The sequence below is a fragment of the Phoenix dactylifera genome, chromosome 17, assembly GCF_009389715.1.
Source record: "Phoenix dactylifera cultivar Barhee BC4 chromosome 17, palm_55x_up_171113_PBpolish2nd_filt_p, whole genome shotgun sequence".
Taxonomy (NCBI): domain Eukaryota; kingdom Viridiplantae; phylum Streptophyta; class Magnoliopsida; order Arecales; family Arecaceae; genus Phoenix; species Phoenix dactylifera.
In genome coordinates this window covers 7,236,531-7,249,219 of record NC_052408.1, presented here as the reverse complement: position 1 = coordinate 7,249,219, position 12,689 = coordinate 7,236,531, and the positions used below count along the sequence as shown (strand labels likewise).

General features: G+C 44.7%; 1 protein-coding gene across 2 annotated transcripts; it reads right to left on the bottom strand.

The window, feature by feature from the left end:
* Window positions 1-2,915: 2,915 nt before the first annotated feature.
* Window positions 2,916-4,732, bottom strand: LOC103724151 (peptidyl-prolyl cis-trans isomerase PASTICCINO1-like). 2 transcript variants are annotated; one of them, XR_005506651.1, is made up of 5 exons: window positions 3,898-4,730; window positions 3,751-3,820; window positions 3,549-3,580; window positions 3,378-3,457; window positions 2,916-3,112 (listed from the first exon to the last, which is right to left on the bottom strand). XR_005506651.1 is itself a non-coding variant. In XM_008815318.4 (5 exons), the coding sequence occupies exons 1-5, from the start codon at window positions 3,990-3,992 to the stop codon at window positions 3,103-3,105; spliced, it is 300 nt and encodes a 99-aa protein (XP_008813540.2). In that variant the 5' UTR covers window positions 3,993-4,732; the 3' UTR covers window positions 2,916-3,102. The 2 variants fall into 2 exon arrangements, 1 of the variants encoding a protein (XP_008813540.2); XM_008815318.4 differs by having other exon boundaries at window positions 3,549-3,593; window positions 3,898-4,732.
* Window positions 4,733-12,689: the final 7,957 nt, after the last annotated feature.

Here is a 12,689-nt window from a genome sequence, read left to right as displayed (position 1 = left end):
CGGACCCCGCAGGCACGCAAGGCAGATGAATCAGATTCCACATCAATAGCTAAACAAAGATAAATTCCAACTTTCAATTCAAATGTCCATATATACATAAGTCAAAAGAAAAAGTCAATATCTACTAGCTAACTACATCATGATCACTCCACCCCGTAATCCCCATAGTCACATATCATCACCTGTAAAAAATGTAAATAGTAGGAGTGAGCTAACAGCTCAGTAGGCAACATCATGCAATAAAGTCGTCATATAACATGTCATGATGCATATAAAAAGCAGCTAAAACTCATGAATCCAAAAATTCACACGACAATCCGTAAACCCGATCCGAGACTCAAAATAACTCCACCGCATGACTACGGCCACATCACCCAGTGGCATGGTTACACCGAAGTGCCAATACAACTCTCCGAAGAGCCGCTCCACTGAGCCAACGCACCACTGTGCCGCACCTCTTGGTGCCAAACTCACGCTCCACTGAGCCGCTCCGAAGAGCAAAACGCACCCCTGTGCCGCCACTATTCTATCACCAGTGGTCGCGGTGTCGGAACTAGTTCCTCAGTACAAGTCGACAGGGCCAACGTATCATCCCATTGGCGGGGCCTAGACTATAGTCACGCGGATTTTAAAAATCAATAATCAACTTTCCAAATCAAGTCATGATCATACTCCCAATAGTAAAGTACATAACAGTTTATGAAATTAAATACTTAATTTTAATTCTAATACATAATGCCAATAATAAATCATAACATCCATATATGCAAGATACATGTTAAAATTCTACTTTAAAGCAATAGGTCACCTACCTGGGATCGCTTAAAAATCCCTGCCACAGATTCACGAACCCCTGGTTAAACATAAATATTAATTATTTAATTAACTAAGAAACATAATTTAAACAATTTTTCAAACCCTTAAACTCCTAAGTTCATGGATCCAAGAATGGGCCCCTAAGATCAAACATAGACCCTAAAATCAGAACCCTTTAAACCCAAGTCAATTGTGGCCCAACACAGATTAGGCCCAATTGAACCAAACCAGATAACAGGTTCAGATCAGATTTTGGGCCCAATCCAAACCAACCCACAGATCCAATCAGGCCCAACTCAGCCCAAGAACAGTTCTCTAGCCCAAACCAAACCAGGTCTGATCAGACCATAACAAAATCCATTCATGAAATAGGTGGAACCGGTTCACAATATAAACCCGGTTCAAGATCTGGTTCCCAAATAAAGCACGGATTTCAAAGCGAGGAAAAACACCCAGGCCGAATAAAGAAGAAGAAGAAGAAGAGAAGAAGAAAGAAGGAAGAGAAGAAGAAGAAGAAGAAGAAGAAGAGGGAAAGGAAGAAGGGGGGGGTGGCTGGTGGCTCCGGTCGGCCCTCGGCGGCCGACCGTGGCCCTCGGCGGCGGCGCTCGGCCAGCCGCCGTCGGCCATCCCACCTTCACGGGCGGCGAAAGACGGGAAGAAGAAGAGAAGAAGGAGAAGAAGAAAAGGAAGAAAGAGAGGGAGGTCGGGGCTAGGAAGCCCGACCCCCGTTCGCCACCTCCGGCCGAACTCATCTCGGCCGGATTGACCCCGGCCGGCCGCCGTCGGCCGGCCGAATCTCACAAAGAAAATTCCCCAAAACAGGGGAAGTAAAACCCACTGATTTTCCATCGTTTCTCTCCTTTAAATTCATAAAAAAAATAGATCTATGTTGTCTTGCTCACCTCCGGTCTTCGACGAGTGGGTTCTCCGGCGGCGATGGCGGCTCCGGCGACAACAGTGGCTCCGGCGGAAGAGGAAAAAGCTTAAATTTTTAGAGGGGTGGGGAGGGATGGGGCTCGGATGAGGCTCTCAGAGGAGAGAAAGAGGGAGAGAGAGAGAGGGAGAGAGGGGAAGAGGGGGTGGTGCGGTGATTTCGCTGGCCGTTCGGCCGGCGTGGTCATCGTGGTCACCCCCACGATGACCCAGCTGAAGTCGGCACCCCTTGCCGACTTCAGTCTGTTGGGCCCTAGAACGGGCCCAATTCGAGTCTTCACACTATATTTATAGGAAGCTGAACAATGCAGTGAACTGGATAGTCTTCTATATTGCTAAACACTTAAATTCAGTTATTGGGGATCTGATTGAGAAGTATCAACTCAATCGCGAAATATGTTTAACTGTAGATGTTGGGAGCTATATTTATTGTAAAGCCCTGTAATCGTGCCTTAAAAAAATAGGTAATTAAAGATCAAGGCTCCATCAAGGAGATAATTGACCCAACCCAAGGATTCCAAGAACAAGTAATTGATGCTTAAGGCCTCTTTACAAGAACGCCCCACCAGGCGCATGGTTGATCCAACTCTTCACATCTGAGGCTCCTTCCCGCGGGCCTTGTTTCTCAAAGAGGGAGGGCACCGCCTACGGCTTGGATTGGGCCATGAGCAATCACAATTGCCTGTTAAGGTTTGGATCGGCAAACTAATCTTAAACTAACTTCAAGGTCCTCTACCTCAAAGACCGTTCCATCTGTTCACTACAAAAGAAAGAATATCTTCCGGCGATTTTTTTGGTCTCTACCGACGCTTTTAAGCGTCGGCGAATTTCTAGCCCACGCACCCCAAAGCGTGGGTCAGACGTCGGGCAGGTGGGCGTGGGTCCGGTTTTTGCCGACGCTAAGAGAAAGCGTCAGCAAAAACAGGGCTTTGTCGACGCTAATAAAAGCGTCGGCAAAAACCATATTCGCCGACGCTTTAAAGTGTCAGGAAAGCCCAAAGCGTGCCCAGTTTTGGATTTTCGCCGACACTTTAAAGCGTCGGTACATGTATTCGGGCCGACACTTTAAAGCGTCGGCGTAGGCGTGCCACAACTTTTATTTACTAACGCTTTAAAGCGTCGGGATTGCTATTTTTTTTAAAAAAATAAAAATACGAATGTAAATTTTCATCAGACCTGAAGCGTACTCAAATTCCACCATCCACTGTTGCATATTGCTTCTAACAGTACTCAGGAAGGAAATCAGATATTACATTGACCGAGAAGGTAAGAACCAAAATCTCATGCTTCACTTGAGCAGGCCCCTCCATTGCATATCCACTGTATTCCATGTGATCCGGCCATAAACAATGTCTACTTCTTTCTGCGTGGTAAACAAAATGCAACAATTAGATGAAAATACCTGATAAAAAATTGACATCAGTAAATAAGCAAATAGGCGCACTAAGTTCTTTTTTCTGAAAAAAAAATTTATGGCAAACACACTAGATACTGTACGTTGAAGAAAAGATTATTGGTGTGGTATGTGTTAATTAGTGTTTGTTTCCCATTTGGAAATTATAGAGATAAGACTACATGTTGCATGGGGCGATCAGGAGCAGAAGACACAATAGCCAATCAATACAAACCTGCTCCTTTTAGCTTTTGGGACAAGTAAACCCCGTTTCTCAAGGCTTTTGAAACGATCCCTTGCAAGAGTGCAACATCCCTAAACAAAATAATAGGTGTGCTAAAATTCGGATGTAGCCAAGAGCTGAAACTGGAAGGAATCAATATGTAAATGAGAACCTAGTGAGTACCTTCAGCTCACGCAGAGACCTAGAGATTTCCTCTGTCAAAAGAATCTGAAGATGATCAAAGCACATATTAGAGGTTCTAAGCAATTTAAAACAATCAATTCAAAATTCACAAGAATCCCCCTTTTTTTTTTAGCATAACAGAGGGAAGGACCACAATACATAAAAGTTCCAGATGTTTGGAGCACTTAAGAAGCTTCATTACCTTAGGCATTTCAAAGCCAAGTAGCTCAATTTCCCACTGAACATAAGCTCCTTCAAGAACACTAGAAGGCCTGTTCATGAAATCTCATTAGTATTTTCAAGTGTTTTGTTCAGAAACCAAGATAGCCAATTGGTTTAGAAAATTGACCTTGTAAACTTATTATATACATAATCTGGAGGGCAAGTAACAAGCGAGATCTCTTCAGAAAGCATTAAACGAACACACATTTTCTTGTAGTGCATCTTCACATTCTCCGCCCGATTCCTAGGATCCCACAGATATCCTTCTCATCTTCATATGATATCCTTCATCGCATCCCTCACCTTCCGATTCCTAGGATCCCATCCTCGCGCTCAGATCCAGCGGCTCCATCTGCACCACGTCGACCCCCTCGACGCCGGCGATCGCCTCGATCTCCGCCAGCCCCGCCGCCGTCTCCACCTGGCACATCACCAGCAGCTCCTCCAGCAGTATATTTCCAGCACAGCAGCAGTCATCAAGCATCAAAGAAAAAAAAATCAAAGAAAGAGGGAGGGCGGAAATACGGACGCGAAGGGAGAGGGCTCGACGAAGAGAGCAATGCGTCGAGGCCTGGAGTTGGCCTCGGCATCCTTCAACAGCGGCGGCGCTTCCTCGACCTCCTGTTCCTTTATCTCTTCTATCGTCATCTTCCTCGCCGACGCCGACACCAAGACCGCCGCTCTCCTCCGCTTCTTTTGGCATACGGCGAGACGCCGCGCTTCTCGCGAGAAGCAGGGGCTTCTTGCAACCCAAGACAGAGCACAAGAAGAAGAAGGGAGAAGAGGGGGGGCAGGAGAAAGAGGAGGAGGAGACGTGGGAGAGAAGGGGAAGGAAGAAAGATTTATAGACATGTCGTAGGGGCGCGGCGCTGGAGGCGATTGATTGGGGAGTTTGCTAAAAGACTGTGAACAGCGGGGGGGAAGGAGGCAATCTCAGACTCTCCAATTGGTGCTCTTCCAAGTATATTCATGCGGGGGACGGAATAACAATGCGATTTCCGACGACGCTTAGCGTCGTCTTAAGCCGGCGACTACCCCGTCGTTTTTTGCCGACGCTTGTAACAAGCGTGGGCAAATTTTGACGCTAGACCAAAAATTGCCGACGCTTGTGAAAAGTGTCGGCAAAAAAGCGTCGGTAAAATCGACTTTTCCTGTAGTGTAATAAAGATCAGTAGTCATAGCGATACTGCAATCAATGCGCGATCAGCGTAATTGCAGTTTTATCATACTCATGCATGACAGTTACCATGTTGTTAACATGCAACCAACTGTTACTTTATGCTTAAGATACGTTGCGCTAAATCAGATAACGGATCGATATTCTACCCTATTTAAAGGGTGGCCCGAGAATCTTTAGTTAAGCTCTTTTGGAGATTTTTCTTTATAAATTTTTTTCCTTCCATACCGTTGCTCTATTATTTTGACTTCAGTGTCGGAAGATGCTCTGCCGGAAATTTTCTAGCAAGTAGACTTCTTGCAGATTAGTTTCGAAGGTGATCCGTTCATATTTGCTTCGGTTTCATCCGATCTCACTTAGTTTGGTCGTCGCCAACCTCGAATTGAGCCGAATAACTTCTCAACCTCGGGTCAAAATTTTACGGCAACGCAACCAATAATTTTTAGTTAAAAACAGAAAAAGGTCTACGATGGGTCCGATATAAAAAGTAAAATCCATCTCTGCGGAGAGTATTCAAAAGAGGTGGCTTTATTGTTCACACAATCAAGCATTTTACGTACTCTTGGACGACCAACCCGGCTGGCAAATAATCTTGTGCATGCACCAAGATTTACATCCGTTCCCCATCCAGGCAACAGAGAGTTGCACTCATGCTGCATTGCCACCTACACACAGTCGAAGAATTTTCGCACGATGTACCCAGGAAAGAGGAGTACCGAGACTTGAATACTGGGTGAACGAGAAAAGAAAAAAAAAACGAAGTCTTCCGCACGTTTTTTCCTGTACAGAGAGAGAAGAGCTTTAATAACTAATTGACCGTGCCAACTTTCTCCGATCACCGTCGACAACTCTACATCTCTGGGGGACAATGAACAAAAGTTTCGTTCCGGGATATGCGACTTGCTGGTCAATACAAGCCAACCTGATGTTGATACTGGAGAGTCAATTTGCCATGCTTGGTGACTTCAAAACAACTGGCATAAGAACAGAAATATTACTCCATAGCATCGGTTGGCCCACATGAAGCTATATGATCGCCTGGGTACGGAAACGGCAACACTTTCAATTTTACCTCCATTCATCAAAGGCGCGTGAATAGAATACCAGTTTAAATCTTAGGACACCTTTGGTTTGCAAAAAAAAATCTTAGGAAGAAAAGAGTGGAAGATGTGCTTTGAGAGAGCCCCATCAACCATCCACAGAAAACCTTCAGAAACATTTCCACCAGTAAAGATGGCGACCTATTGAAGATAACTATCCTGCTTTTCTAGTTAGTCACCTCTGCAATAACTGGTTTGATCTTTTCCAGCAAGTGTGAAATACCTTTCTTTTTCCTTCTAAGAGAATGGAAGTCCAACTCTCTAAGAGGAAAATACTTTGGTTGAGAACTTTGCCATGGCAGTTTGCTTCGAATCGAGAGTGGCTGCCCTTCCGCACTTTCTTTCTTTTTTTTTTTTTTTGGTACATCAGCACCTCACACACAACGGGTGTGAGTGTAGCCCATAGAGTCAGAAAGAAGCAGAAAATGCAAAGGAGACGGGATGGAGTCGTGACTTCCCAGATAACACTTCCAAAATGATTGGCTACATAGAAAACCACCTAGTTCACAGCACAGTTAGCCTCCCTGTACACATGAGTAGCCCAGTATGCAGCATATTCACCTAGGAGACGGCGAATATCGTAGATCAATCGAATCTCCTAGCCAAACTGCCCGAAACTTAGAATCTCCTCGATCACCATGGCAGCATCTTCCTCAAGGATGATGTGATCCGCACCCAGCACTCGTCTCGCATAGGAGACGCCCTCTCAAGCGATTCTGACCTCGATCCCGACGACAGTCTGGTCGAAGATGTGCCAGCCCCCAGCCACCACTAATCTGGCCTGCTGGTCCCTGATAACAAACCCGGCGTCGCTGCATCCACCCGCCGTGACACTGCCATGGAAGTTTACCTTGAGAAAGGTAGGGGGTGGATGCTCCCAGGAGACGAGCATAATCCTGGATGCTACAAGAGCGAAGTGAGAGCCCCAGATTTTCCTAATCAACTTAAGGGACGACGATGCAAAAATGTCAAGGACCTCTGCCGCATGACGTAGGGCCCTATCCACCACCGCACATGGGTGCGCTCCTCTGTCCTCAAAGATCGGGCGTTCCTATCCAGCCAGCAGTAGTAAGCCAGATAAGCCGCCCTAATCTCCTGCTCCAGCCGGTCGGGCCGTCATGAGGACTCCACCAGGAAGTTCAAAAAATCCTCGAACGACGCCCGCCCCCGACATAGATCAGAAGAACCTGATGCGCACTCCCAAATCAGAGTAGCCTGCTAGCAGCCGAACAAGACATGGAATATAGACTCCTCCTCTTAACAGATCCCGCAGCTTGGGGCGAAACTCACACCCCTCTAAGCCAACACTCCTCTGGTGGGCAGACAATCCTAGGCTACCTTCCAAACAAACAACATCGCTCTTTCAAAATGCACTAGCTTACCACTGAAACAAGGCAGTCCCATGCTGATTTCATTGTTTTTGGTAGGCCCTTTCTCCAGTCAATCCAAAGTTTGTTCATAGTGTCCTGAAAACCAGCAATCAAAGAGTTTGAGTGACCTTCCTCTATATTGTTAGAAAAATATAATCAAGAAATAATGGTGCCGCAAACTTTTTCTCCCTCTTTATTTTCATGTAATTAAATGGAATATCACTCACCAAGTAAGAATAATCTTCACATCAGTAATTATCAAGCAAAATAATTAAGCAATCCACAAACAAGAGACAATACAATTTATTATATAGAAAACCCTTCGATATGAAGGAAAAAAATTACGGAACCTAATCCAGCTAAAATCTTCCACTATTTAGAATAATAGGATTATAATAGGTCTTCTCTAGACATCAATAAGATTTAATTTTGGGCAAGAACGAATTTAAACAATAAATAGTAAAATAGAGAATAAATCTCATCAAGTGTTGATATTTGAAATAATCAATAGAGAAAACTTTTCAAAGATCCATACCATTCAATCTGTAGCTCTTAATACCGAAAATAATATACTAAAATTTTAGCTAAATATAGATAAAATCAACTATCGAACCATCCAACAAAGTAGTTTTTTTTTTTCTCTCTCTCCTTCTTCTCAATTTTCTTCTTGATTTTTTTTAATTGTTTCTACAGGCCCGTTTCTTGGTTTTTGGTGATTACCGCACTCTTAAGCCAGGCCGTTTGAAACTACCATCTTTTTTTCTTTTTTTTTTAAATGATGCAAGTCCCACGTGACAAGGGACCACACCATCGCATATAGGTTGCGAGAATGCGCAATTCAGTAGTAGGTGGTCTGTTGATTCAGTGTTAGAAATAAAATGTCACTATAAATATGTATTTGAGTGTTAGAAAGAAATATGTAACTATAAAGGCATCACGATTTCATGGTATAAAATATCCAAATGTTATCATGAAACGTTCCAAGTGCCTGAGTACATATTTGAGACATCAAAAAATTCAAATTTGAAAGAATGGATTCAATTCAACTACAGGACAAGACTGTGCATTGAAAATGGTGCTTGACCAGGCAAGGGTACTGCTTCTTCCTTTAGTTCTTTAATAATTCATGCCCAATTATTGTGCATACATGTGCTGCAATAACAGGTTTACAGGTAGGAGTGACCGCCCTGGTCACAATATAGCGGGCCATATGTTTGAAATGGATCCTAGCATTCTTGAACTCTTTATTTTCCTCAGCAAATAGGAAAGATCATTTTCAACGTTTGCCTTGATGGAAGATTTCTTGGCTGAAACTTATTTTCAGATCTCATGTATCAGCTCCTTATCTTTTAATCCTCGAGCTATGCAGAGAACAAGGCACAAGCATGTATTAGATGAGAAAGTGTGATTAATGAAGGTTATTAGGCTTAATAAAAGTAATCAGGCTTCGCCTAAACTTTCTTAAGTTGTAGTCAAGCCCATAATCGGAAAAAAAAGGGGGTAAGAGTAATTTATCTTTTCTGCTACGAGGTCCTCCGTGTAAAACATGCATATCTTAATAAAAAAGATTAACGTCCCCTTTAGCCAAAAAAAAAAAATTTAGCAAAAAAAAAAAAGATTAACGTCCCTTCACCTCCTGGCAACGGAGATTTGCGCTCGCGTTGCACTACCGCCTGCAAACGGTAGTCCAAGAATGTTCACGCGATGTGCCCAGGAGGAGAAGTACCAAGTCTTGTTTACCGGGGGCACAATTCAACAACAAAAAAAAAAAATCTTCCACCCGCTTGCTCCGGCTGCTGCAGCTTTCCGGTTAATACCAAGCCTACAACCAAACATAACAATCTTTTTCAAATGTTATTTTTTATAGTAATTTTTCTACTAACTAAATGTAGTAAAATTTATTTTTCTCCGCAAGTATTTTTTAGATAATTAATTTTGAGAAATTGCCAGATTATGCTGTAATACAAGTCAACCTAATGTTGATATTGGAGGGCGAGTCTACCATAAATGATGAGTTGATAACAAGTCTTGAGGACCAGCTAATTCGATCTCTCATGGCTGGTACCAGCTCTTACAAATTATTCCACAGCAAGTCTAAAAACTTTTTTGCATTGCATTCAAGGCAAAAGTGGGAACAATTGTGCAACAAAGCTTCTTTCTTGAAGCGACATGGGACAATTGTGCATAGCACAATCCCTTGGCAAGATTAGACAAGTAAGGCTAGGTGGTGTCTAATAGTCTTATTGTCACGCCCCGGACCCGGATCCGTGACACGGCCGTGCTATTGCCGACTATCGCCCACAGTAGCACGCAGCCTCATACAGGGGTAACAGGTAGCCAAAAGGATTCAAACTTATATATATGTTAAAAGTTTTGCAGTACAACCTTAAAGTTTGAAACCAAAAATACAGAACTTCTATGCTATTCAAATGTACAAAAGTATATAAGCTTCTCCAAAAATAACGAAGCTCTGTAACAAAATAAAAACATATCTGATGGCGATCACTGGTGAGGATCTGAAAGAAAACGAAGCATAAACAGATGTGAGCTACACGGCTCAGTAAGTAATCCTGCATAATCCTACCGGATCGAACATAATGGTAACCATGTTTATGCAGGGTTTGAGAAGCTGACATGCATGTTTATCTAATAATCATCATGGCATAACATGTATGCAATTTAAACAAAGCAGTAGTGCAAATCACAAAAATTTTCATAAAATTATGCATATGAAACCGTGCCCCCGGCATGCCGTGGTCCATTCTCTCGGATGCTACTGCGAAGTCCATTCGGCCACTGGCGGGGCCAGCTAGTCATTCTCAGCCACTAGCAAGGCCAGCGAAGTTATTCTCGGCCACTAGCAAGGCCAGCTCAGTTGCATTCGATCGGGTAGCATCTTTGAGCCCATTATAGTGCCTCTTAGCTAGATAGTATTTCGTTATACTAACTTGCATGCATGATTAAAATATAAGTATAATCATGGTACATACATGGCCATAGTTTATGAGATTAGGCAAGTTGCTTATCCATCATAACATATCATGCATGAATAACACTTTAAAAACTTAACAAACATAGTACTCATATGATCTACAATAAGATTAAAATAGATTACTTACTTTTCTCACCAATCATGTATACAATTCAAATTGTATGAAAAACACTAGTTCATCTTATAAAACGTAATACGAGATCTACGATAAGATTAAGACAGATTACTTACTTTCTTCACAAATCATGTATACAATTCAAATTGTATGAAAAACACTAGTTCACCTTATACAACGTAATACGAGATCTACGATAAGATTAAGGTAGATTACTTACTTTCTTCACTAATCATGCATACAATTCAAATTGTATGAAAAATACTGGTTCATCTTATAAAACGTAATACAAGATCTATGATAGGATTAAGACAGATTACTTACAGCAAATTCGTTATCCCAAGTTTCTTACGTCCTGGTGACGGATCCTGAGTCACCTAAAAACACATTATAATAAGCATATTATTTCCTTTTTACTTGTTTGGATCCTACCCGAAATTTAGCCCAAGTCTAATGTGTTCATATTGGAGCCTTGATTGGGTCCATATGGGTTAATTGGCCTTCTAATTGGTCATTAGGCTTAATCCCAAGTTTAATTGGGTCTACTGGAATTAACTCCACTCAACTGGGTTCGGACCCAAATCAATTTGGGCCTAATTTGGTTCGGATTTGACCCAATTTGTAGTTTGGGCTCGTCCAGACTTAGCCCAAATTAAATTGGGCTCGGGTTCAGGTTCATTTGGGTTCAGATCCCGCTCAATCCCTCATCCGGGTTCACCCAACTAGATTGGGTCCGGTTTAATTGGGTTTACTTAACCCATTTCGATTTTTAGGCTTAACGGGTTGCGGGTTCGGATGTGGATCCGAACCCGATTCCGGCCCGTTAACCCACTCTTTTCTTTTTCTTCTCCTTTCCGAAGCTTCCTTTCATCCCGATCTCCCATTCCTCCTCTCCTCTCCTCTCCGGCGAAGGGAGGTCGATGGTCTCCTCCTCACGGGGAGGGGGTCGGACCGCGATCGGCGACGCCCGCAGCCGAGCTCTCGGCTTCCTCGATCGAGCCCGCGGCTGAGCTCTCGGCTTCCCCGGCCGAGCCCGCGGCCGAGCTCTCGGCTTCCCCGGCCGAGCCCGCACCGGCGACGCTCACGGCCGTACACGGGCAAGTCCCCTCATCCTCTTCTTTTTCTCTCTCTCCTTGGTTCCGATCGGAAACCCTAGCCATTTCGGCCGGTCCTCCGGCCTTCTTCTTCTCCTCCGGCCGGATCTACGGCCTCTTCCTCCTCTCTCTCTCTTTCTTTCTTTCTTTCTTCTTCCCTTCTTCCTTTTCTTTTCTTTGGTCCTTCCCTCCGGCACCATCGCATCTTGCCGGAGAGGAGGCAGTGGTCCGGCCGGGGCTGGCGGCCTTGTGGCCACGCCGGTTGCCGGCTCAACCTGACCGGCGGCCCGGGGCTGCCCCCCGAGCCCTAGAGTAGCCGCAGCCGAGGCTGCGGTGCCCTGCAGGCGGCTCGGCCCGAGTGGTCATCGGGCCTGGCCTTGGGCCGCGGCCGTTCTCAGGCCGGTCCGAGGTCTATGGGTCCGGCCAGTGACCCTTCTCCCTTCTGCCGGTCTCCTCCTCTCTGTCCCATAGTTGAAACAGAGGGGAGAATACCCCACAGAGGGTTTCTCCACTCCCTAAAATTTTATTAAAAAGGGGCCTCTTACCTGGATTTTTGCCGGTTACCGTTGAGCAGTTCTTCTCCCTGGTAGTCCCTCCTTCCTCTTGGAGCTTCAGGGCTCCTTCGCCTTCGGCTCCAAGGCTTGGCTCTCTGGTGCAGTAGATCCAGAGGGTTAGAGGTTTAGGGAGGGTACATTCAATTCGGGTTAGCAAATCTTAGGGGTTTTAAATACAGGGCTTATGACTTGACCCCAAAGGAGAGGTGGCGTTCTCTCCTTCCTCATTGCTCCGGGAGCCACCAGCTGCCCCTCCACCTCAGGCCAGCTCACAGCTCATTTGCCGAGGGGGAGGAGGTGGCGGGCTCCTGTTTTGCATGCCGGTGGGGGTTTCTCCGTTGGCCATCTGGTGGTCTTGTCTTTTCAGCCCTCAGGCGGGAGATTATTGCCATCTTGGGCCAGTGTGGCCTGCTAACCCCTCCCTGGCCCAATACTATTCAACTGGGCCCCACAGTATTGGGCCCGGTCTGTATTGGGCCCGGACATTACATCCTACCCCCCTTAAAATAAATTTCGA

Bases quoted from the DNA above. Each gene is read 5' to 3' on its own strand.
- LOC103724151 (XM_008815318.4), bottom strand. From the start codon at position 3,992: ATGCACTACAAGAAAATGTGTGTTCGTTTAATGCTTTCTGAAGAGATC. The intron at 3,821-3,897 runs GTCAATTTTCTA...TTTCATGAACAG, and splicing joins GTATATAATAAGTTTACAAG to GCCTTCTAGTGTTCTTGAAG. The intron at 3,594-3,750 runs GTAATGAAGCTT...GATCATCTTCAG, and splicing joins TTGGCTTTGAAATGCCTAAG to ATTCTTTTGACAGAGGAAAT.